The sequence below is a fragment of the Sus scrofa genome, chromosome 6 (assembly GCF_054392235.1).
Source record: "Sus scrofa isolate SSC_HxYL_T2T_F1_AM1 chromosome 6, Sscrofa_HxYL_maternal_Yorkshire_Landrace_v2.0, whole genome shotgun sequence".
Taxonomy (NCBI): domain Eukaryota; kingdom Metazoa; phylum Chordata; class Mammalia; order Artiodactyla; family Suidae; genus Sus; species Sus scrofa.
The window spans coordinates 170880584-170905394 of record NC_139388.1 but is presented as its reverse complement, the minus strand read 5'-3'; the positions used below and the strand labels follow the sequence as shown (position 1 = coordinate 170905394).

Here is a 24811-nt window from a genome sequence, read left to right as displayed (position 1 = left end):
TGTGGCAGGAATTACTGCCATGGGCTCTTGATTGCTTTCCTGACTTCGTGCCTGCGGAACCCACCCCCCCCCCCCCATTTCCCACTGTCACCAGACTTCTTGTTGGGCTATGGCCTCACAGGCCTGTAAGGTCTGTACTTGCCCAGCTTCAGCTTCAGCAAGACCCAAGAATGAGCCTGGAATCAGCAGCGGAGACATCAGCGTTTCATGGACTGGGGGATCTTACATGTCCGAAGCAAGGTCCAGGAGCGACACCCCATTGTGTGCTGCAGAAGGTGGGTAGGATGGGGCAGGCCTCACTCCTGGGGGGAAGGGGAGTTGATGTCAGCTTGGCTCATTGGCAGTCAGGGAAACCAGCAGAGGGCACTCCCCTCACCACCCCTTTGAGAAGAACAATCATTAGCTGGTGCCTGGGGCAAATCTGTAGGAAGCTTAGTCCTGTGTGTAGGCTGTAGGTGAATAGGCAGGCACTGGTCGAGCAGGGGATGTACAGAGAGCAAAAAAAAAGAACAGCCATCTTGAGTGGCCTGACCATACACTTATCTAAGATCGTCAGTCCTACTCATATCAACTTCCTTCAGAAGTTCTCATATGGCACAGCGGGTTAAGGATCCAGCTATGTCAGTGCAGTGGCTCTGGTCTCTGCTGTGGCATGGGTTCAGTCCCTGGCCTGGCAACTTCCATATGCTGATGGGCATGGCCAAAAAAAAAAAAAGAAAAAAAAAATCATCAACATCCCCATTGCCCTCAGGACAAAATATAATGTATTTCACTTTCAGGGGAACTCAGCGTTATTAGCGGTGCCAAGTAGTAGCAACTCTCAACTGTACCTTTGCATAAATTCCCTGGTGCCGAAGGCAGTGGTCCTCTAGCTCTGGGTCTGCTCTCTCGATTATTGAAGACTCCCCATGCTCCCCTTTCATTTGCTACACATTTTGTCTTCCTGAATCTCCCTGAAGGAAGATCTCTGGGCCTGAAGTTGTGCCTTGCTCATCTCTGCTTCCCAGTCCTTGTCATATAATCAGTGCTCCGTAAATGTTCAGAGATGACTTTGGTTTGGTTTTTTTTCCCCGCCTGGGCATGCAGTAGCTTGATGTGGGATCTCAGTTCCCAGACCAGGGATTGAACCCAGGCTGCAGTGGTGAAAGCAGCAAGTCCTAGACCATCAGGGAATTCCTGACCTTGTTTTCTGATTTAAACTCCATAGAGGGTTTAAAGGAGCTACAAAACAAGATACTATCAAGTGAAATTAGGGGCAGTTGACGAGGGGAAAAAAAAGTTATTCTCAGGGATTTTATTTTATTTTATTTTTTGGCCTTTTTTTTTTTTTTTTTTTGGTCTTTTCAGGGCCACACCCGTGGCATATGGAGGTTCCCAGGCTAGGGGTCTAATCAGAGCTGTAGCCGCCAGCCTACACCACAGCCACAGCAACGCAGGATCCGAGCCACGCCTGCGACCTACACCACAGCTCATGGCAACGCCAGATCCTTAATGAACTGAGCAAGGCCAGGGATCGAACCTGCTACCTCATGGTTCCTAGTCGGATTCACTCCCGCTGTGCCATGACAGGAACTCCAGGGATTTTATATAAAAATATGTTGCACATGGATTAAAGATAGTCATTCGGGAGTTGCCGTCGTGGTTAGTGAATCCAACTAGGAACCTTGTGATGAGCAAGGCACAACTTCAGGCCAAGAGATCTTCCTTCAGGGAGATTCAGGAAGACAAAATGTGTAACAAATGAAAGTAGTTAGTGAATCCGACTAGGAACCATGAGGTTGCGGGTTCGAGCCCTGGCTTTGCTCAGTGGGTTAAGGATCCGGCATTGCTGTGACCTGTGTAGGCTGCAGACGCAGCTCGGATCTGGCGTTGCTGTGGCTCTGGCGTAGGCCGGCGGCTACAGCTCCAATTAGACCCCTAGCCTGGGAACCTCCACATGCCGAGGGAGCGGCCCAAGAAATGGCAAAAAGATAAAAAAAAAAAAGATAGTCGTTGGGAATTATCTCTCAAGACTGAACACGTGATTACCCTCAATACTGTTTCATGACAGCTTTGTTTGGATAATGAAAATTGAAGACAAGCTAGATGTCCTAGAGGACTGGTTAAATTGAACATGATCTATTCCTACAGTGAAGTTAAAACACCCCTGATCGCTGGTGAGAAAAGCTTGGTGAAGACCAAGCAGGGCATGACTCCATTTGCTGAAAGAAAAGGTAGCATTGGGAGGAAGAAGCTTTCCTTGCTGCTTTTAGGGTCGCTGGCTGGGTCTTGAGATTAAACTGACAAAAGGCGGGAGTTCCCATTGTGGTTCAGTGGAAATGAGTCTGACTTGCATCCATGAGGATGCAGGTTTGATTCCTGGCCTCGCTCAGCGGGTGAAGGATCCAGTGCTGCCGTGAGCTGTGGTGTAGATCGCAGAGGCGGCTCGGATCTGGCGTTGCTGTGGCTGGGGTGTAGGCCAGCAGCTACAGCTCCAATTCGACCCCTAGCCTGGAAACCTCCATATACTGTGGTGTGGCCTTAAAAAGCTAAATAAATAAACTGACAAACGACAGATTAACAGGGGAAAAATCATATAAATTTATTTAATATAATTTTTTGTGACATGGGAGCCTTCATAAGGAAAGGAAAACCGGGAGAGACAGTTGAACCAAAGTATTTTTATGCCAGGTTAAAGAGTATGAAGGGGAATCAGTCTGGGGGGAATTTAGAATTCTCTTCAGAGTCTCATTGTCCTTGGAGATAAGGATGCTCCTTTGCTCCCACTATAGGAAAGGCGTCTCTCACCTGAGGGTTTTTTTTTGTCTTTTTGTCTTTCTTTTTGTTGTTGTTGCTGTTGTTGCTATTTCTTGGGCCGCACCCGCAGGATCCGAGCCGCGTCTGCAACCTACACCACAGCTCACGGCAACGCCGGATCATTAACCCACTGAGCAAGGGCAGGGACCGAACCCGCAACCTCATGGTTCCTAGTCGGATTCGTTAACCACTGCGCCACGATGGGAACTCCCTCACCTGAGGGTTTTATGTCCCATGTCGTGGAAGAAGGGTTTGGGGAGTGGGGAGGTCAGAATGATTTTCCTGTCTTCTCCAATTCTTTCAGCTTAAAATATTCAGTATATCGAGGTGCCATATTTGGAGGGTCATGTCCTAAGCCCCATCAGTGGCACAGTGACTATGCCTCTTTTGGATCCAGGCTGCGTGGGTTTGAATCTCAGCTCCACCACTTCCTGGCTTTGTGACTTGAGTGAGGCTATGTAATTTTCTGTAATCTTCTTTCTTTTCCATTTATAAAATGGAGATCATGGGAGTTCTGCTTGGCGCAGTGAGTTAATGATCCAACTTGTCTTTGTGGTGTTGCCTGTTAAATCCCTGGCTGGGTACAGTGGGTTAAGGATCCCGTGTTATAGCAGCTCTAGCATTGGTTGCAGATGTGGCTTGGATTCAATCTCTGGCCCGGAAGAACTTCCGTATGGCAGTGGGAGTAGCCAAAAACAGGGGTGGGGGGGGGCGGGGATGGAGATCATAAGAGAGCATGTTTAGGGAGTTCCCATCGTGGCTCAGTGGGTTGAGAACCCGACTAGTATCCATGAGGATGTGGATTTGATCCCTGGCCTCGCTCATTGGGTTAAGGATCTGGTGTTGCGGTGAGCTGTGGTATAGGTCGCAGACAAGGCTTGGATCTGGCGTGGCTGTGGCTGTGGTGTAGGCCGGCGGCTGCAGCTCCGATTCGGCCCCTAGCCTGGGAACTTGCATATGCCTCAGATGTGCCCTAAAATGAAAAAAATCTAGTTGGGTTCTTAAGATTAAATTGATTTTGTAAAGCTTAGAACTGTAGTGGGACAGTACGTATGTTTAGAAAATAATGCATTCATTTGTTCCACAAATATTCATCGAGTGGTCATCGATGTAGTGATTTAGGGCACGTGATGCATCAGAAAACGAGTCAGGCGAAGTCTCTGCCTCACAGAACTTACGTTTTAGGAGAAACATACAGCAGACAAGTAAAGAAATTCATGTGTGGTATTTCAGGGAGTGGTTTGCACCAAAAAATAAAGCATGTTAAAGGGATAAATAGTGGTGTGGCTGTGGGACCCTTTCATACAGCGAGGTGGGTGTAGACCTCTGATGAGATAACACTGGACTAGAGACCTGAAGGAGAGACTTGAATCTTGCTGGGGAAAGGCATTAGGAGGGCGTGTGTAGGAGAGTGGTGTGTGTGACGGATTTACATTTAAAACAACTATTTGGGGAGTTCCCCTTGTGGCTCAGCAGTAACTACCCAACTAGTATCCCTGGCCTCGCTCAATAAGTTAAGGATCCTGCACTGCTGTGGCATAGGCCAGTGGCTACAGCTCCGATTAGACCCCTAGCCTGGGAACCTCCATGTGCCACGGGTGTGGCCCTAGAAAAGAAAAGAAAAAAAAAAAAAAACAACAAAAAAAAGCGCCACAGATCTAGATGAGCTCCTCTACAAAGAGGACATAGATCTAAGACCCAGGGACGAGAGGACAGCTGGGGTCACCACCCTGTCATCTCATAATGCTGTTTCTGCAGGATAATTCTCACTGGGATTGTATATTAACCAACGTCTGTACTGTGTAGTTCCACCAAAAAACAAAAAAAAAAAAATCAAGCTTGTTAAAGTAAGGAACTTTGGATCTGTCACTGCCTCCCTGCTGTCATGTAAGGGAAACCAGGGAGGCCAAGGGATATTCCAGTTGTACCTCAAACCACAACAGGTGGTTTTCTATAGATAAATAAATAGTACACAAAGGAAAAACCCACTTAAGACTTGGGAAACTCAGGTTCCTACTTCATTGTGTCCAAAAGCACAGACATAATCTCTGTAGAATGTAGCAATGATGAGAAACACCCACAGTATAAACAACTAAATTATGTACGTGAATTAGCATAACTTTCAAATGAAAAACCCCAGATAAGTTCTATTTTTCATTTTGAGAATGTAGCCTCGAGAAAACGAGGCCTCAAAAAATTGGTTGAACACTCACAACTGTTCCTCTCCACGGAAATCTTTAGTAAAAGGCGAAAGATTTATACGATCTGAAGAGAAACCAGAGCATGACAGGCTGCCTCCGCTGGGGACCTCCCAGAGCGACACAGCACTTAGCTCACTTATGGTTGTTCAGGTCCTTAGCCGTTTGCACGCCTTGCGTGGAATTTACATAGACAATGTATGTCTAACGGGCACCATGCGGCCAACGATGGACAAATGCCCGTGGGGCTGGAACTCAAGCGTCGTGAAGCTGTGTTTTCGTGGTGCACCATGGGTATGCAAATCGCAGGTGGCCCTGGTGGCGCGCTCGGTGGGGACTCCTGGGCCGCAGCTCTCCCGCGCTCCCTCGCTGTGCCTGCCTTCCCCTCCGCCCCTTGTGTCCGGTTTGCCTGCTGAGATAAGGGCGCTTTCCGCTGGGTGCCGAGTCCCTTACTGAGGCTGGGATAGCTCCCGTTGCTAGTTCTCCCTGTTTCTGGGGACCCCGCCCCGGCCGCCCCCACGCAAATCCCAATCCGGTTCTAGAGACAGAAGGGGGAACGATGGAGCACAGATACTCAGGGCACTGGGACCATGTAGGGGGCAAATCACCATCCCTTCTGGAGGAGATGGCATCCACTTTCTTTGGGAGGACGGTTTGTGCAGCAGAGGTGAAAGCGTATACTCTGAAGTTATGGGAGGTGAACCCTGAAAGTCATTTACTTGTCTGGAGTAGAGTGTGGTGTGTGTGAACGAAGGCTGTGAGCGTGGCCCTTCGCTGTCCCAAGAGAGCGGGGGCGATGCGGAGGCCCGATGGAGTTAGGCTGGGCAGTACCCCAGACTGGCTGTGGAAGGTGCCCCAGGACTGACCCTTCCTGGAGTGGTCCAGCTCCAACTGCCTGGAGCCCCTCAGCTGCTGCCACACCAGGACACTATTCCATGTTTCAGGGTTATGCAATCAGAGCACAAATTTTCAGCATCTTGCGAAGAAAATAGCACCTATGAGAAGCCAGGTTATTTCTTATGTAAATATTTCATTTAAAATTCTGAAAGGGGAGTTCCTGTTGTGGCAAAGTGGAAACAAATCCGACTCGTGTCTATGATGATGTGGGTTTGATCCCTGGCCGCCCTCAATGGGTCGGGGCTCCCGTGTTACCATGAGCTGTGGTGTAGGTTGCAGACACCGCTGGGATCCCGTGTTGCTGTGGCTGTGGTATACAGGCTGGCAGCTGTAGCTCTGATTGGACCCCCAGCCCAGAAACTTCCATATGCCACAGGTGTGGCTGTAAAAAACAAACCACCACCAGCAGCAGCAGCACCACCAAAACGTCCTGGAAGGAAAAGACAGCACCTTACAAGATATGCTCTCATCTTCCCATTTCAGAGATGAAGATGCTGCGTCTCAGTGAGGTTGTCTGACTTTCCAGGGCACTCAGCTGGTAAGTGGCACTGTGGGCTGACATCTTTTGCACTATTCCATCCTGGGGAGCTCTCTTGCTCTACCCCAAAGCCCCTCCATAGTGACCCAAACACTCCTGGACCCAAATCCGGCGTCCATCCCTTGGGCATCCTGGATGCACCTCCTACTCTAGGGTCTAAGCCAGCTACCCGCTTCTCTTAAATCTTCTCAAGCATTTTTATGTTGATTCAGCAGTAGTAGGTTTTTTTTCTTCCCTGCTTTCGGTCAGAACCTGATTTTCTGGCCTTTGGCCTGGTGGGGTGGGGTGTGAGAAGGCATTGCTCTGGGGTGGGTTCGTTCCTGGTGAGTGAGTGGACCCCAGGGCGTATAGGTGTGTCCGTGGAGACTGAGCCCTGGGATAATTGAGGGGCAATAAAAACACGGCCCACCCCCTCCGCTGGCTCAGACTGTGCTCTACACCCAGGGGTGTGGCCAGACTCTTCAGTCCTCTGTACAGTGGGGCTGTTGAGCCTTCACAGAACAAACAGCTTAAATACACTGCTCACTGGCTGCCAGGGCAAACTCACTTTTGACAGTGCCCCCACTGATCTGCCACCTGTCTGGCCAAAGATGCCTCTGGGGCGCCAAGCTGACTGCTGACTTGCAGAGGCCTCTGCCTTGGAAGTTGGTCTGGCACAAAACTTCTACAATATCTCCGCAGACCCTACCGACCCCGTTTCTGTTTTAATTGGCCAATTTCTTTTTTTGGTGGAGAGAAGGAGCTGTGCCCTCCACCCAAGCTGCTGCCATGACAATGCTGGGTCCTTAACCTGCTGCACAAGAGAACCCCAGTTGGCCCCTTTTTTCTTTTTTCTTTTTTGCTGCACCTATGGCATAAGGAGGTTCCCAGGTGGTTAAGGAGGGATTGAATCAGAGCTGCAGTTGCTGGCCTACGCCACAGCCACAGCCACAGCCACACAGGAGCCCAGCTGCATCTGTGACCCACACTGCGGCTTGCGGTCACACTGGGTCCTTAAACCCACTGAGAGAGGCCAGGGATCGAACCCCAGTCCTCATGGATACTAGTCCAGTTCTTAACCCACTGAGCCACAGTGGGAACTCCCTTTCTTTTTTTTTTTTTAATGTCTGTACCTGTGGCATGTGGAAGATTCGGGGCCAGGGATCAAACTCATGTCTCTGCAGTGGACCCAAGTGGCTGCCATCAGGTTCTTAACCCACTGCACCACAGGGGGACACCTCAGCCACTTTCTCCATCTGCTTCCCCTTCACCTCCCCCCTGCTGCACGGCAGTGGTCCTCTGCCCATCCCCCCATGCTGCCGAAACAGGAAAGTGGGGATGAGTGAAGAGACGTGCAGGGCTGGATTATGATGGCTCTGAAAACACGCAGTGGGGTCTGACCCCAAAGACATTCGCGTTGTTTTGTGCGCCAAGCACTTCAGCCAGACGCTGTTACCAAGCGCGTGAGCATCTCCACTTGCCAGGTGGCAAACCGACCAAGGGCGAGAGGAGCCCAGGACCTCGCAAGCTCACGGCTCCAGCGGAAAGAACAGCACCAAAGGTATTTGAGATGAGTTCGTATAGAATATATTTCACTCTTTTAAAAATAAAACTTTCAGCATAGCTAACATCTATATCAACTACAAAAATAAACATCTTCATATAAATAATTTATGTGGTGCGATGTGGGCGGGGGTGTGGCGCGCCTATCCAGGAGTCACCAAGCAGTGGGGGACCAGGACTGGCAGAGGGTGCCTCAGGCTGGGTCTGCTGGGGGCAGCAGCCTGGGGTGGGGAGGGGGGCAGGCCTGCCCTGCAGCCTGAAGTGCTGGCTTTTACCCGACCCAGACACAGCACGTGCACAGAGGACCCGTGCGTGCGAGGCTGTGAGCAGCCTCGAGGGTGGTAGGTCTGTGTGGGTACGACGGGGGTCCGTGATGGCTGGGTCAAGGGAGGGATGGAGGCAGAGAGCAGCAGCAGCAGCAGGGCCCCCCAGGAGTCTGCCCTGCCTTGAGTCACCCACCCAGGGCTTCCCAGTGACTTCATGGGGCCCCCAAAGGGTCTCAATGCTTTAGCTGCTTTCATCCGGTGGCTGCACACGGTCCCCTAGAACTGAGGTTGCTGGAGCCGCTGGCAGCGGGTGTGGCAGCAGGGGACCAAGCAGGCTCCTCCGAGGCTGCGTGGATGTAGGCGCCAGGCAGTGGGGGTGGGCGGAGCGCCACGGTCATGGATGTGGTCACTCTGGCAAAGCTCTCGGGCAAGGTGGGTGGCAGTTCCCACCTGAGCCCTCCTGCCCGTGGAGCCGGGGGGCTCGTGACCTCTGGGCTCTCCTTGTACATCTGTACGACCTGGCAGGGGAGACATCAGCCCCAGTGAGCTCGGGCTCCTGGGGTCCTCCGGTGGCTTCCAGCAGGATGTGAGAGCTGATCAAGGACAGGATGTTGGGCCTGGGGCAAACCCTGCACCCTGCTCGGGACCCCGAAAGGCTAAGGTGGGTCTTTGAAGGAGTCTGGGGGAGAGGGACATGCTGTCTGTCTGGGCAAAAGGGGAGGATGCCACCTTCAGTTGGTGGCACCTCATGGGGAGGTGTCCTTGTGAGTTGAGCCCCGTCTGTTGGCCACTGAGCGCCCCCTGTCCTGTCTCTGTCCCTCCCCTTGCCTTTCCCGCCCCATCCTGCGGGCCGGGAGCAGAAGGCGGGTGTGGTCACCTCTGGCGGGGGGCCCAGGATGGACAGCAGCACAGGCAGCAGCACCAGCCCGTGGAGGAGGCCCAGCAGCGCGAGGACTGTCAGCACCACGAAGAAGTACCTGGGGGGGCGGGGGCGGGGGTCAGCCGGGCAGGTCCCGCGGCCAGGGCCGGCCAGCCCCGCCGCCGTGCCCGAGCCTCCCTACCTGACGATGAAGTCAAAGTTGGAACCAGCAAGCATGAGCAGACCCAGCAACGTGGAGACGGCGCCATCGGTCACCGGGGCGAATGTGTGCTCCAGGGCGCGGGCAGCCCGCAGGTTCTGGCTACCCTGGGCGGTCAGGAAGCCCTGGGGAACAAAGGGGTCCTGGAGCTGCTCCTCGGCCAACCAGGGCCAGCTCGCCTGTGGGTCCCGGGCTCACCCTCGCCTTGGCCCACGGAAGGCCGGGGCAACCATGGGAACCAAGTTCCTGGAGTTGACAGAGAGATGTCCAGACTAGGTCGGCACACTACAGGCCAGCGCGTGTCTTTTATCAATAAAGTTTTGTTGACGCACAGCCACGCCCCTTCGTGTACCTGTAACCTCCGGCTGCTTTTGTGCTGGGAGGGCAGAGTCGCCGCAGAGACATACGGCCGGGCCTAAAATTATTACTATCTGGCCCTTTACAGAAAAAGTTTGCTGACTCCTGGGGCAGAAGGGTGGACACCAAAAGTGATAACTTCTCAGGGTGACATTTCGGAGTCTCTCTAATTTTTTCTTGGTTCTTTCCTACATGCTGACTTTTTTTTGTCCCCCCAAGGACTATATATTGTCTTTTTTTTTTTTTTTTTAAGGGCTGCACCTGTGGCATATGGGGGTTCCCAGGCGAGGGGATGAATTGGAGCGACAGCTGCTGGCCTACACCACAGCCCCAGCAAGGCCAGATCCAAGCTGTGTCTGTGCTCCTCACCTCAGTTTATGGCAGTGCCAGAGTAACCCACTGAGCGAGGCCAGGGATCGAACCTGCAACCTCGTGGATACTCCTTGAGCTTTGTTACCACTGGGCCTGGACGGGAACTCCCTATGTGTTGTTCTTAGAAAAACAATAAGGTTTTTATGGGGGAAAAAAGGGAGCTGTTTGTGGGGTCTGGTGCTTCCAGCTGGTCGGTCCACGGCCCCCACCCCATGCCCACTCCTCCTCTGCCAGAGAACAGGGAGCTGTGGGGAGGCCTGCCTGCCTCAGTTCTACTACCTCCATCTTGGTGGAACCTGTCTTTCACCCGCCCTGGCGTCCAGCTACCACCGCATTTCTCTGATCCTCTCGGGCCTCTTGGCCGCCCCTCTACTGAAATGGCTGCTTACTTTTTACCGTTTACCTTGCACCGTAGAATAAGCTCCCCTGAAGGTAAAGCCTGTCTGGGTTACTCTCATCTCCCCTTTCTTAAACAGGACCTAGCACACAGTAGGTGCCTGGTCAACACTGGCAGACTGCCGAGTGAACCTGCTGGCCCGCCCCTCCCCAGCACCTGTGCTCACCAGAGCCACGTGGACAGTGAACTCGACACCGATGCCCACAGACGCCACCAGGATCACCACGGGGATGGCGCTCAGCTTGATGCCCAGGAAACCCATGATGCCAAAGAGCTCCACGGTCATCATCGCCAGGACCAGCACCTGGGGAGGGCAGGGCTCACCCAGGGCTCCTGGGCAGGGCAGAGTCGGGGAGCTGTGGGTCTCTCCAGCCGCACCCCGCAAGGACTTACGATGAGGGCAGCCGTCCAGGGGCTAAGCAGCAGCAGGGCGCAGACGAAGAAAGTGCCCGCCAGCAGGAGGCAGATGGCCAACAGGAAGCAGCGTCGCAGGCCCAGGTACTGCTCCCAGAAGAGGAACGGGGAGCCGCTGGGGTAGGCACGCACCCCAGCCCGGCCTGCCTCAGCACACGCTGCCCGGGCCCCCTCGATGGCCTCCACGAAGTCTGCGGTCTTCTGGAGGCCGCGCAGTAGGAAAGGGAACTGAGCGAACTCCAGGGGCTGGGCCGCCGGGACTGCAGGGGGGAGGGCGGGCCGGTGAGCACGGGGAGTGCGGAGCAGGGCCTCGGGGTGGGGCCTGCGCGGGCCCAGGCCTAGGCTCTTTGGGCCCCCCAGCACTCACTGCGAAGGTTCTCCCCGGTGGTGTCATACTTGTCATGCAGCCACTCGGGAGGCGGGGGGTAGAAGTTGGCCTGCGCGGCTGCCAGACCCAGGGGGTCGCTGCTCACCCACACGGTCAGCCCCACGTAGAAGAGCTCGGGTGGAATCAGCCCCTCCTGGTCCACCAGCTTCCTCGTGGTCAGCTGCGGAGGCAGAGCGGGCTGAAGGCCTGGGCCCGTGAGGCCTGGGCCCCTCTGAGCTCCCGGACCGTTGCCCTTTCCTCTCCCAACCTGGCTGAAATCCAGAGGCTCCTGGGCATCCCCGGTCTGGATGAGCAGCTTGTAGGCCAGGGCGCCATCCTCGGAGCCATTGCGGTACGAGTGGCGGGTGATGCGCCCGGAAGCCCAGTCCTGGTCAAACGCAGCCTGGATTTCTGGGAGAGAACCGGGAAGGCTGGCATGGGGTTCGGGGGGCTTGGCTGGCTGCAGCCCTCCCTGCCGGGCCCCTCGCCTCTCACCCTGGAGCCAGTTGCGGTAATAGTGCAGCCAGGTGCGGGGCGCCTGGGTGGCCGGTGGGGGCAGCACGGCCTTGAGGGAACTGAAGCGCTGGTGCAGATCAAAGAGGGCGCGTTGGGAGTGGGCGTAGTCAAAGCCACCCTGGGTCACCAGGGCCACCTCGTACAGGGAGAAGTACCTGAGCTGGGCGCTCAGGAAGGCATGCTCCTTGGTGCCCCGAGGCACCACATCTGTCAGGGCCAGCCCATCCTGCACCAAGGTTGCTCCATAGAGGCTCAGGCCCAGAAGAGCCCCAAAAAGTACCAGCACCATGGCCTGTGGGAAACAGCAACTAAGCTGGAGGCCCAGGGATACCCCCGGGGCTGAGCCTGCTGCCCTTCTTGGGGCCCGGAGACACCTGAGAAGCCTCTGCCCCGTCCCACCTCAGGCTGCCTGAGCCTGCAGCCTTACCTTGGCATGGGGTTGGAGCAGCAAGGGTGCAAACTGAGAGCGGGCGAAATGGGCAAGATTCCAGTGGGCACAGGACAGGGACTTGCAGGCTGCCTTCTGCCGTGTCCCCTCCTCCTGGCCTAGAAGGTCCCGTGTGGACCCTCCCGGGCTGAAGAGCTCAGAGCCCAGAGGGTCAGAAGGTGGGGGCACCAGGTGGGTTTGGGGAGGCAGGATGGTGACCACATGCTGGCTGCTGGCTTCACAGTGGGCAAAGGCTTGAACGGTGGCAGTCAAGCGGGCAATGCCCACGGGTACTGTCCCATCCCCCAGCTCCTGGGGCAGAATCTGAATCACCCGAGCAGAGCAGGGGCTGGAAGAGGCAGAGAGAGGGGTGACAGGTCTGTGTCTGGAAATGCTGCTGAGGGGACAGGGTGGGACAGGGCCAAGCGAGGACGGCCTGCTGGCGGGGGCGGGTACCTTGCGAAGCAGCAGAGCACATCAAGACGCTGGCAGTGGCGCCGGTGCAGGTCCAGGCTGAGGACGGCCGGGAAGACAAGCATCACGGCTGCGAAGTTGCAGCCGACCACTATGGCCGCCTGGGGGTGGAGGGGGGGCAGAGAGCCTGGGTGAAGCCCGCCCCCGGCTCCACGCCCGCCCTGAGCCCGGGCCCCGCTGGGAGGCCTCACCTGCAAGGAGAAGGCCCGCAGGGCAGGGATGGGCACGAGGGCGGCCATGAAGAAGGCCACCATGTTGTTGATGGACGTGAGCGCGACGCTGGTGCCCGTGCGCTGCAGACACTCACCGGTGCGCTCCTGCCGGGACAAGGCAGCGTGAGAGGGAGGCTCGGGCACCTGGGTGGCAGGGCAGGTAGGGGGACGGCGCAGCAGCCAACACTGACTGGGTCCCGCGAATCGTCCCACGCCGTTCTAAGCACTCAACGTGAACTGCATCACCGAGCCGCACAACCACCCCCAGGACACAAGTGCTAGGATTTCCCGTGTTTGCGGATGCGGACAGGAGGCCAGAGAGGTTAATTACCAGCTCGGGGTCACTCAAACCAAGAGGCTCTCAGCCCCTGTGCAGAACAGCCTCCGGTGAGCCCAGGCCGGAGGACGAGGCTCACCTGGAGAGGGGTGCCAGGCGGAGCCTCTGTGAAGGCATGTGCCAGCAGGAATATGTCATCCACGCCGATTCCCAGTGCCAAGAAGGGCAGCACCTGCAGCGGCACAGGGGCGGGCAGCTGAGGAGCGGAGCAGCTGAGTGGCCTGGGCGGTTGGCTCCCAAGTGCGCCCTGCAGTCCTGGCGTACCTGGGTAGTGGCAGCATTGAAGGCGATGCCGAGCAGGGCACAGAGCCCGAGGCCCGAGGCCACCGCCAGGGCCACCAGCAGCACCCCGGCAAGGCCCACAGCTCCCTGGGACTGGGCACAGTCCCACCGCAGCATGGTCACGCAGGTGTAGGCCAGCTGTGGGGGGAGAGGGCAGGCTCGGAGAAGGGCTCCCAGGGCTCGGGGGGCAGGGGTGGGCAAGGCGCCAGGAGGACCCACCATGAGCAGGTAGCCTCCCACCACACGGGTGGCGCTGACTTCGGAGAAGGCGTGTAGGATGTCGTCCAGGGTGGCGGCGGAGAAGGCGTGGATTTGCTGGGACGCGTTCCCAGGCAGGGCCTCCTGGGCCAGCTGCAGAGAGCGGGCTGTGAGGCGGGGGAGGCAGCGGCCCCGGGGCACCTCACTGCCTGCGCCGCACACTGACCTGCACGAAGCGCCGCTGCCAGGCCTGCAGCACCGTGCCGGCCTGCTCCTCGCTCCAGCCGATGTCGTGGGTCTGGTAGTCGCCCCGGAAGTGCTCGTACAGCTGGCGGGGGCTCATCAGCAGGAAGGTGCTCTGCAGGGCCTCTGCCCTGGGGGGGGGACAGGAGAATCGGGGGTCTGAGCTGCCCCGAACACCTGGTGGGGGCAGGGGACTTTGGCCAGAGCAGTGTGGCATCGGTGTGGCTCCCCAGGCCTGAGGCGCCCCTGCCAGCTCCCAGGAAAGGCCCTACCTCAGCAGCTGTCCTTGGGGGTCCCTGGCCATGCCCCCCAGCAGCAGTTCCTCCTGCCAGTGCATGAACTTGTGGGAGAAGCCGTGGCAGCCCCCGCTCAGCTCCTGAGCCACATTGGGAGCCTGGAGGAGGGGCAGGGAGGCGAGTATGACTCGAGGCCCTGGTGGTGGATAACTGGGTGTCTCTGGGGTGGTACCTCCAGGAACCACGCCTGCCACAGAGCTCTGCAGGCCTCAAGTATAGATAACCATTCTCCTGAGCCTCTTGTTTACTCCGGAAGGGAACAGCTAGGGTCCTGCAGAGAGGACGCCACAAGAGGGGGCAGAAGCCTATAAAACAGGCTGCTGGGAGGAGCTGGCATAACCCCAGTGGGTGTTCTTTTGGCCACACCTGCAGCACGCGGAAGTTCCCCGGCCAAGGATTGAACCTGTGCACAGCTGAGTTCCCATCATGGCTCAGTGGTAACGAGCCCGACTAGTATCCATGAGGTGGTGGGTTCAATCCCTGGCCTCACTCAGTGGGTTAAGGATCCCGTGGCTGTGGTGTAGGCCGGCAGCTGCAGCTCTGATTGGACCCCTAGCCTGGGAACTTCCATATGCCGCAGGTGCGGCCCTGAAAAGAAACCAACCAACCGAAAAAACAGAGAGCCACAGCAGGGACAATGCCAGATCCTTAACCTGCTGAGCCGCCAGGGAACTCCAACTCTGGTGGATTTTGGAAAGGTCCTCACAGTATCACCGACACTCAGGAGACAGGTGTGACACTCCTGCTTGGCTAGCTGGTCCTGTTTCCATGTACACGTCTCTTTTGATGAGGTCCAGCCTTTCTGGGCTTAGAAAAGTCAAAGGGATTCATAGGCGGTTCCTCAGGAGAACCGCATGGGAACGGGACAGCCTAGGCGTCTAGCGGGGTGACAGCGTCCAGGAAACGGGGGGCCGAGCACAGAGTGCAGTCTGCTCTCTCCTAGAACAGGGACCGCGTGAAAGGAAAGTAAGGAAAACGGCCCCTCCCGGGCAGACCTGGCTGGAACCCACCTGCCTGCTGTGGTGGTTAGGGGCACTAGGCGGGCAGTGGAGGTCGTCAGGGTGCAGACAGGGCCGCCCCACGTAGGCCTGGCCCACCTGTGCCTTGTCCAGCAGCTCCCGGAAGCCCTCGAGGGAGGCAAAGGGGCCCAGCTCCTCCAGTAGGTGCTCCGGATCCAGGTTGGTCCACTGGATGTCGGGGCGGCCCCTGGGGGAGAGCCCAAGGTTGGCGAGGGTCAGGGGTCAATTCCCACGCGCCGAACCGCTGGAATGGGGCCCGAGCAGCACCCCGCCCTCCTCCTGGCTGCTCGTTGTCTCTTCATGTGGAGGTGCGCACGGCTGGGCCCGCCAGGCTGCGGCCGTGATGGTGGATGAGCTGAACGCAAGGGGCTGAGACGGGGACGCGAGGACGGGCGGCATTTGACACAGGAAAAGGCCCAGAAAAGTGCCGCCGCATCCCTTTCTTGGTTCTAATATATAACCGTATGGGCGCATGGCTGTAACAGGCTTTCCTTCTTTTTTGTTTGTTTTTTAGGGCCACACCCCCAGCATGTGGAGCTCTCCAGGCTGGGGGTCCAATCGGAGCTGTAGCCGCCAGCCTACACCACAGCAGATCCAAGCCTCGCCTGCAACCTACACCACAGCGCATGGCACTTCTGGATTCTTAACCCACTGAGCGAGGCCAGGGATCGAACCTGCATCCTCATGGATAGTCAGATTCGTTTCCGCGGGACCACGACGGGAACTGCTGTAAGAGGTTTCCTTTCCGGCCGGGGCAGCAGCGGAGCCGACCCCTAGCTAACGCTCCCTGGCAAAGTTCTTGTTCTCCTTTGTTCACATCTTACAGACCTTGGTGTTTCATTGTGTCTCATAAGGCAGGTCTTCCTTCGGAGGTGAGAAGGGGGTGGGCAGACTGGGGCAGCCCGTCCCCCGACCCCGGCCTGGGAGGGGTCTCCATCCCTGTGTACCCCCGCCCCTCCTTTCTGCCTGGGAGGTCCCGACGGGGAGCGGGGCGGCAGTGGCGGCACTCACGGCAGGTAGGCAGAGCCCCCTTGGAGTTTGGCTCCCTCCCAGAAGCAGTCGAGGGGGGTGAGGATCACGCACGGGAACAGCTTCTCGACCATCTGCCAGGGACATCCCAGGCCATGTCAGTCCTCCCTCTGCCCTCTCTCCGTAGGGTGCCCTCTGCCGAGCCCCACCGCCCGACTTTTAGGGCCCCCCCCCCACCGCGGAAAAGGTCCCACCCCGACCCAGTGTCAGAGGACAGCTCAGGACACTCACCCGCTCGATCATTCCGTTTTCAATTAGGGGAACTCCAGACTTATAGCAGATTTTGTTCAAGTCCCAGGACCTGCAACAGCCAGGGGCACAGAGATCAGCAGAAGGGGGGGATTCTCGCCAGCCCCGTGGCAGCGCGTCGCACCCCCAGCAGCTCAGGGGCTCAGCCAGACGCACTTTCCATAGAGGGACACTTGCACTTTACTGGCGGTGAGGGCTGCCTGGAGGTGGAGGCCAAGGGCCTCGGGCGTGAGGACGTTCTCCCCCTCCTGGCGCGGGGTCTGTATCAGCATCTGCGAGGTGTACGCCGCCTCCTCCCCCAGCTTCTCCTTGGTGTATTGCAGCTCCTGGCTCACCCGGCTGCCGGCTGCCAGAGCAGAGAGAGAACACTGGGGGGAAAGAGCCTCAGCGGATCAGAGCTCTGGGGACGCGGGATCCTAACCCCTGAGGCCTCCCAGGATAAGAGGAGAAGCACTGCCAAGGGGCCCCTGCCTTCTCCCTGATGGCCTCGCTGGTTCCCCAGGCTCCTGGTTCTCTGCTTGGAACCTGGAGTGGAGGCCCAGCAGTGTGGCTCTGCGGAATTCTTCTGCGACCTACGTATATACAGTTTGAGTGTGAACCCAGTTGCCTGGGTTTGGAGCAAATAACTTAAAAATGAGAGATCAGGAGTTCCCGTTGTGGCTCGGCGGTGGCGAAGCTGACTAGTATCCGTGAGGACGCAGGTTCCATCCCTGGCCTCACTCAGTGGGTTAAGGATCTGGCGTTGCTATGAGCTGTGGTGTAGGTCAAAGATTCGGCTCAGATCCCGAGTTGCTGTGACTGTGGTGTAGGCCGGCAGCTGTAGCTCCGATTCGACCCCTAGCCTGGGAACTTCCATATGCTGTGGGTGTGGCCCTAAAAAGACCAAAAAAAAAAAAAAAAGACCAAAAGGCTGTCCCAGGGGGTGGTTTATATCCGTACATCTTTCTTCTTTGGCCACAGCCACGTATGCGGAAGTTCCCAAGCCAAGGATAAAACCCGTGCCACAGCAGTGACCCAAGCCAATGCAGTGACCACATCCGATCCTGTGTCACAGGAGAATTCCTTACATCCATACAACTTCTTGCAAACTGCTCTGAAAAGAGGGTGGCGAGGGTACCTGGCAACAACGGCGCTGGGGCAGCACAGGTGAGGCGGAGGGTCGGATGCTGCCTGTTTCCACTCACAGTGCAGGTACCACTCATAGTGCAGGTACCCTCAAAGAGGTGCCATCAGAGTGGGCGGGGGGCTGGGGCGGGTGGTGGGTAGGGGAGGAGCCCTTTTACTAATCTCACTGTCCAGACCACGAGGAATCCCAGGGCCTGGTCCACCTCCGTCGCCTTCATCAAGTCCTGCATTACGCTGGCTACAGAGGCCAGCTCTGTAAGTGGGGGCTGTGGCGGCGGGATGCTCTGACCTGCCTGGTTTGGAGCAGGCAAGGGCCAGGGCCAAACCACCACGGGGGGCTTATGGACTTGGTCTGGGCTCAGACCCAGTCCTGCTTCCACCTGCCTATGGGTCACTGCTACCCCTAGGGCCCGCAGGTACTGCGTCTTCAAGACTCCAGCCCCACTTTTTTTTTTTTTTTTTTTTTTTTTTTTGCTATTTAGGGCCACACCCGCGACCTATGGAAGTTCCCAGGCTAGGGGTCGAATTGGAGCTGCAGCTGCCGGCCTCCACCACAGCCACAGCAAGGCGGGATCCAAGCCATGCCTGCAACTTACACCACAGCTCATGGCAATGAGGGATCCCTGACCCACTGAGTGAGGTCAGGGATCAAACCCACATCCTCATGGATGCTAGTCGGATTTGTTTCCGCTGTGCCACAACGGGAACTCCTCCAGTCCCACTTTGTCTATTTTTTTCTTTTTGTCTTTTTAGGGCTGCACCCGCAGCATTGGAGGTTCCCAGGCTAGGGGTCAAATCGGAGCTGTAGCTGCCAGCCTACACCACGGCCACAGCAACGTGGGATCTGATTCTCATCTGCAACTTACACCACGGCTCATGGCAACGCTGGATCCCTGACCCACTAATCGAGGCCAGGGATCCCACCTGAATCCTCATGGATGCTAGTCGGGTTTGTTTCCACTAAGCCATGACAGGAACTTCCTTTTTGTCCTTTTTATGGCCATGCCTGGGGCACATCGAAGTCCCCGGGCTAAGGGTCAAATTGGAGCTGCAGCTGCCAACCTATACCACAGCCATGGAGACACTGGATTCGAGCTGCATCTTCGACTTACTCTGCAGCTTGCAGCAACCTGGGATCCTTAACCCACGAAGTGAGGCCAGGGATCAAACCTGTCCCCTCGCAGACACTATGTTGGGTTCTTAACCTGCTGATCTTTTTCTTTAAAAACTTTTTTTGGCTGTGCCTGTGGCGTGTGGAAGTTCCTGGGCCAGGGATCAAACCCATGCCACAGCAGCAACCTGAGCTGCAGTGACAATGCCAGATCCTTTACTCACTGCACCACAAGGGAACTCCAGAAGAATGCATTCTGACCCATCTACTACAAGAATGTAGTTGGGGGAGTTCCCATCGTGGCTCCGTGGTAAACGAACCTGACTAGTATCCATGAGGACTCCGGTTTGATCCCTGGCCCTGCCCAGTGGGTTAAGGATCTGACGTTGCCATGAGCTGCAGTGTAGATGGCAGACAAGGCTCAGATCTGGCACTGCTATAGCTGTGGTATAGCCCAGCAGCTACAGCTCCGATTCGACCCCTAGCCTGGGAACCTCCATGTGCTGTGGGTACGGCCCTAGAAAGGCAAAAAAAAAAAAAAATGTAATTGGGTATAATATTTGGGGGAAAGCAATACTGCAATTATTTCAAGCCCCTCAGAAATGTTCATAATCTCTGGTTCAGAAATTTCAGACATAAGGACCTGTAAGCTCGGTAGAGACTCAGGTTGTCTCTGTGTGAAATGGGAGCCATGGCAGGTTTTGAGAAGAGAAGCGAGGTGACCTGATGTTTTCATCACCTGACCATATACTCTGGAACTGAGCTGTGAATGACGGCTGGGATTTGGCCGGGGAAGAAGTCAGGATGAGGGGTCTGGACCAGGCGTAGGCAGGGAGCTGTCAGAGGCTCAGGGTTGCTGGGGTGCTAAGAGTGAGGTGGAGACGCTGCTGGAGAAGCAGCCCAGAGTGTGATAAGGAGCTTGAACTTGGTTCTAGGGAGTCCCCAGGACCTAGGAGGGTGGTTGGTGGAAGGGCTCTAAGCAGGGGACTGGCTCGGCCAGATTTAGAGACACCACAGGAGGGCAGTGTGGAGGCAGATTTGAAGGAGAGCGGGAAAGAAAATCAACTCCCAGCCCTTGAATTCCTGGAGAACTCGGACAACCCTAGGGATTCAGGGCAGCGGGGGCCCCTCCCCAGCCTTAGGAGGTGAAATTTGATTAGTCTAAGAACTCAAAGTAATTCCACCGCCTTTGCCAAGGGAAGAATTTAGGCATAGGATGCTACACAGTTTTTGACAAAGCAACCAAATGGAAGTCCATGGGGGTGGAGACGGATGGCTGGTAAATTTTTCCTCACTTTCTTTCTTTTTTTTTTTTGGCTGTGCCCATGCATGGCATGTGGAAGTTTCTGGGCCAGGGACTGAACCCGCATCACAGCAGTGACCTGAGCCTGAGCTGCTTAACCCACTGAGCCACAAGGGAAATCCTTTCTCTCATTTTCAAAAAGGGATGCAGGACAGGGGTGACTTCCCTTTCCTGCCACTGCAGCGGGCACCTCGGGAGGAGGCGCCAGGCCCGAGGACAAGAGCCCAGCTCGCAGGACGTAAAGGAGAAAAGAGAAAGAAACTGGGTCCTTGCTGAGGTCCTTCAACTGCTGAATCAGCCATCCTGGAACTTCTCTGCTGTCTTCTGCCAGACTTCCTGGTGGGGGGTAAGTCAGTCTCCCTCTTTCCCTTTCTCTCTTTTTCACGAGACTAAAACCGTCCTCAACGATGCATTCGGGGGATACGGCCAGGCCTCACCCAGAGCAGCGGCCATGAGGGTGGAAAGGAGGGGTCTGTTATGAGAGAGGCTGAGAAGGAAGACCTGGGAGTTCCTGCTGTGACCAAAAAAAAAGGAAGAACTGGCTGCTTAGTAATGAATCAGATGAGCAAGAAGTACTAAGGCTGACGCTGAAGGTTTCCGCTTTGAGTATCCAGTGAACAGTGGCTCCACCAATTGATATGCGGCTGTGCCCTGCCTTCTAGATAGAAGGGCTGCCTGTTCCTTATCTCCAGGGACAGCTCCAACTCCGAACTATCTCTATCACTGTTCCTGTAAGTACTAGTTGGGCTATATGTTGTGATTTTTCTTTATTTTTACTATTATTTTTTGTCTTTTTAGGGCCACACCCACAGCATATGGAGGTTCCCAGGCTAGGGGTCTAATCGGAGCTGTAGCCGCCAGCCTACACCACAGCCACAGCAACGCGGGATCCAAGCCGCATCCACAAACTACACCGAAGCTCAAGGCAACGCTGGCTTCTTTAATGCACTGAGCTCCCTTTGAGTCCTTTAGCTTTAAAATTGATCAGGAAGGAGTTCCCGTCGTGGCGCAGTGGTTAACGAATCCGACTAGGAACCATGAGGTTGCGGGTTCGGTCCCTGCCCTTGCTCAGTGGGTTAATGATCCGGCGTTGCCGTGAGCTGTGGTGTAGATTGCAGACGCGGCTCAGATCCCGCGTTGCTGTGGCTCTGGTGTAGGCCGGCGGCTACAGCTCCGATTGGACCCCTAGCCTGGGAACCTCCATATGCCGTGGGAGCGGCCCCAAAGAAATAGCAAAAAAAATAAATAAATGAAATTGATCAGGAAGAAGTCATATTCCAAATCTCACACAGCAAAGCTGGAGAAGACCCCGAACTCTGAGAGGTAAAGTCTTGCTTCTTTGAGTTTTTCTTTTTGCCTTTTTAGGGCTGCCCTGTGGCATAGGAAAGTTCCCAGGCTAGCTGTTGATCGAATCTGAGCTGCAGCTGGCAGCCTACGCCACAACAACTTGCATCTGTGACCTACACTGAAGCTTGCGGCAACATGGGATCCTTTAAGCCACTGAGTGGGGCCGGGGATTGAACCTCATGGATACTAGCCAGATTCTTAACCCAATGAGCCACAGCAGGAACTCCTCGCTTCTTTCTTTGCTTTCTGTATTAGCATTTTGCTAAACAGGAAAGGAATGGAGAATGCCCTTCAGTCATCACTTTTTTTTTTTGTCTTTTTAAGTTTTTAGGGCTGCACCCTCGGCATATGGAGGTGCCCAGGCAAGGGGTTGAATTGGAGCTGCAGCTGCCAGCCTACGCCACAGGCACAGTAATGTGGGATCTGAGCCACGTCTTTGACCTACACCACAGTTCACGGCAATTCGGGATCCTTAACCCACTGAGCGAGGCCAGGGATCAAACTGGCGTCCTCATGGATACTAGTCGGGTTTGTTACCCACTGAGCCATTATGGGAACTCCTTCAGTCCCCACCTTGATCAGTTCCTCATTGCCTAGGGCATTGCTGGAAGAAGCCTCAACGACAGAGGTATAGAGGAAAGGTCAGGTCAAGATCACGGCTTTTACCTCACCCCCCAGCCCTGGCCAATGCAGGACCGAATGATAGTCTGAAATACAGGGAAAAGACCTAGGGATCGGCTCTCAGGCTCTTATTTCACCCTCCCACGAGCAGCAGCAAAAATCCAGTGGGATCCAGCCTGTCCTGTGCGGGAGGGCGGGTAGGAGCGAGGATGAGGAAAGTGGAGGATGGAGCAGTGTTTAGACGGGGAGGAATGAAAGAGGAAGGTGGGGGGAGGCAGCCTCTATTGTGGCAGGAAATCCTGGGACCACCCAGGCAGCAGTGGTGTGGGTGGGGGTATGTGTATCTGCCTGAACGCACATGTGTCCTGGGGCTGGGGGCAGGCAGGCACAGAGAAACAGCTGCTCTGGACCCCAGGGCCGGCCCAGAGTGTGTATATGTTGTGAGTCTGCAGAGGGCTGGGGCTAGGGTGCGGATGGGGTGTGTGCGAGCCCAGCAGGCAGGCAGGCTCCAAGAAACATCTGCTCTGGATCCTAGGGCTTGCCAGCATTTGAAATAACTCAAGGGTGTGAGATTCTAACCTGGGCCTTGCCTTTGGGTGTGGGCCAGGGCTTGGGGAGGTTCGGGGGAGCCCACTAATGCACATTTCCCAGGAAAGAACAGAGCGGGTGTTTGACTCTTCAAGGGCTGCCCTGTGAAACCAGGCGCCAGGGAAAGGAGAGCTGCGTCCAAACCACTAATAAGAAATCACTTTAATCTGATGCTTCCATGAGAAGACTTGGTTCCATTCGACTCTGCTGCTGTCTCGAAGCGCAGACTCTGTGCTGCTGTCCACTAAATGGCTGCAGGGGGCCTCGGTGTGCGGAACCTCTCTCTGGAGGCCTGTTGGATGAGTTATTAAGTTTCCCTAGCCTTCTAGCTCTAACTTTTCTGATTCTCTCAGTCAGATGTGATCTCTGTCTGCCTTCTCTTATACAGCACAATCGTTTTTTTTTTTTCTTTTTTTGGTCTTTTTAGGGCCACACCCAAGGCACATGGAGGTTCCCAGGCTATGGGTCTAATCCCAGCTACAGCCTGCTCCCTCAGCCCATCCCCCCTCTCAGGATCTGGGCTGCGTCTGCAATGCTGGATCCTTAACCCACTGAGAAAGGGCAGGGATGGAACCTGAAACCTCAGTGGGGTTCATTTCTGCTGTGCCATGACGGGAACTCCATTTTTTTTCTTTTTTTTTTCATCTTTTTTGGCCACCCCATGGCATATGGAGTTCCTGGGCCAGGATCAGATCCAAGCCGCAGTTTTGACCTAAGCCAAAGCTGTGGCAACGCTGGATCCTTAAGCCTCTGTCCTGGGCTGGGGATTGAACTTGCGTCCCAGTGCTCCCAAGATGCCACCGATCCTGTTGTGCCACAGCGGGAACTCCCAACACAATCATTTTCCGCTTTGTGTCATATTGTATATTATTCCCCAGTACATATGCTTTCCTTGCTACGGAAAGATGGGGTCTTGTTTCAGTTGCCTTTACAAACTCTGCAGCACAGTCAAATACACATAAAAAAATGGCAATAAACAATAAACACACCCTCTCACAGACAACTATTCACAGGGCTCCCTCATCTGCAGATGCCCGTTTATGGGTGTGGGAGGGAGGGAGCAGTGCTCTCAGATGCCCAGGCTCTGGCAGGCAGGCGCCCCTCCAGACCCAGAACAAAGCCCACCAGAACTCATACCCAGCCCCTCACCCTGTTCTTGTCTTGTGCTCAGCATACCAAAGCAGCTGCGGCCGGTGTCCACCACTCACCTTCCACCCAGAGCTGTTCCAGGTCTGTCTCAATGACGGCCACGCGGAGGCCCAGTGCCAGGGCCCCAAAGGCCAACAGTCCCAGGAAGAGTACTTTGCCACAGTGTCTCTGGACCGCGCAGCCCAGAGAGAAGAGCAGGCCCTGGAAGGAAGCACGCAGCCAGAGGGGAGCCTTCAGGCTCCCAGCTAGGATCTGGGATGGAGAGAGAAGGGTCAGCCAGGCAGGACCGCAACGACACCCACGAAACCCCCTCCCTATGACACACTCTGCCGAGCCCTAGTTTCTAGGTTTCGGGATGGACAGGGAGGACCTCACAGACACAGGACCGCCCTGGAAAAAACTTCACTCCATGCCCTGCCTCCCACCCAAGCACACCTGAGGAGGGCACAGACTCATTTTCTGATAGGAAACACACACACACAACCAGTTCTCAGGTGGACAGAGGTGGACCCATAGGCACGTTCACTCTGCGTCGGAGACGCAGACACACAGCCTCTCCTGGGCGGGCAGTAACACCTGGTACTTAGACACATCACACCTGTGCAGAGTGACACACCTGGGGTCTCTGGACCCAGTCCCAACCTTCCTTCTTCCGGGTTCCCTGCCGCTCACCTGGGGTGCTGCAGATCCATCTGGGGATGCGTAGCCCGGGGGTAGCTCCCCGAGGGGTGGCGGTCCAGCCATACGGGAGGGGATGGGGAGCAGGGGCGCCCCCAGTTCGCATTATCTGTTTGGCGCCCCCATAGGTTGGCCTGGGCCCGCGTAGCGCGGGGCCCGCGTAGGAATCAGTGGGGCCCTTCGGCGCGGATGCGGATGCGCAGCGGCGTCTGTGAGCGGCTGCAGCGCGGGGCGGAGCTGGCCCCAGGCGGAGGGGGTCTCGCGTGCGGGAACAGCTACCGGCCCGCGACACCCGGCGCGGCTCGAGGTGGCGGCAGCACTGCCGAGGCGGCGGCCGGAGTCCCAGAAAAAGGGAGCGGGTCTCGGCTACGCCCTCCCATTGGC

General features: G+C 56.1%; 1 protein-coding gene, 1 long non-coding RNA gene and 1 other non-coding gene across 54 annotated transcripts; 1 reads left to right on the top strand and 2 right to left on the bottom strand.

The window, feature by feature from the left end:
- Nucleotides 1-136: 136 nt before the first annotated feature.
- Nucleotides 137-10645, top strand: LOC146403015 (uncharacterized). Of its 3 annotated transcripts, none has more exons than XR_014808521.1 (4): nucleotides 137-275; nucleotides 6375-6429; nucleotides 7893-7969; nucleotides 10522-10645. It is a non-coding gene; the product is annotated as an uncharacterized LOC146403015 (long non-coding RNA). The 3 variants fall into 3 exon arrangements; XR_014808520.1 differs by lacking the exon at nucleotides 10522-10645 and adding an exon at nucleotides 8763-8898; XR_014808522.1 differs by lacking the exon at nucleotides 10522-10645 and having other exon boundaries at nucleotides 7843-8075.
- Nucleotides 4966-5081, bottom strand: LOC146403016 (U5 spliceosomal RNA). Its single transcript, XR_014808705.1, has one exon. It is a non-coding gene; the product is annotated as a U5 spliceosomal RNA (small nuclear RNA).
- On the bottom strand, nucleotides 7980-24748 carry PTCH2 (patched 2). Of its 50 annotated transcripts, none has more exons than XR_014808460.1 (23): nucleotides 24422-24748; nucleotides 23809-24001; nucleotides 16662-16851; nucleotides 16488-16557; nucleotides 16239-16330; nucleotides 15219-15414; nucleotides 14185-14306; nucleotides 13896-14043; nucleotides 13691-13822; nucleotides 13454-13609; nucleotides 13269-13361; nucleotides 12832-12957; nucleotides 12623-12741; nucleotides 12167-12515; nucleotides 11895-12031; nucleotides 11719-11806; nucleotides 11492-11634; nucleotides 11224-11404; nucleotides 10836-11116; nucleotides 10609-10746; nucleotides 9299-9562; nucleotides 9115-9214; nucleotides 7980-8755 (listed from the first exon to the last, which is right to left on the bottom strand). XR_014808460.1 is itself a non-coding variant. In XM_021096763.2 (22 exons), the coding sequence occupies exons 1-22, from the start codon at nucleotides 24491-24493 to the stop codon at nucleotides 8489-8491; spliced, it is 3624 nt and encodes a 1207-aa protein (XP_020952422.2). In that variant the 5' UTR covers nucleotides 24494-24748; the 3' UTR covers nucleotides 7980-8488. The 50 variants fall into 50 exon arrangements, 30 of the variants coding, with proteins under 30 accessions (XP_020952422.2, XP_020952427.2, XP_084821393.1 ...); XR_014808459.1 differs by having other exon boundaries at nucleotides 9299-9441; XR_014808461.1 differs by having other exon boundaries at nucleotides 9299-9441; nucleotides 11253-11404.
- Nucleotides 24749-24811: the final 63 nt, after the last annotated feature.

Bases quoted from the DNA above. Each gene is read 5' to 3' on its own strand.
- PTCH2 (XM_084965256.1), bottom strand. From the start codon at position 24,493: ATGGCTGGACCGCCACCCCTCGGGGAGCTACCCCCGGGCTACGCATCC. The intron at 13,610-13,690 runs GTGGGTCCTCCT...CTCCCCCCACAG, and splicing joins TGGGAGGCTACCTGCTCATG to CTGGCCTACACCTGCGTGAC. The intron at 12,516-12,622 runs GTACCCGCCCCC...TGCCTCTTCCAG, and splicing joins GTGCTCTGCTGCTTCGCAAG to CCCCTGCTCTGCTCGGGTGA.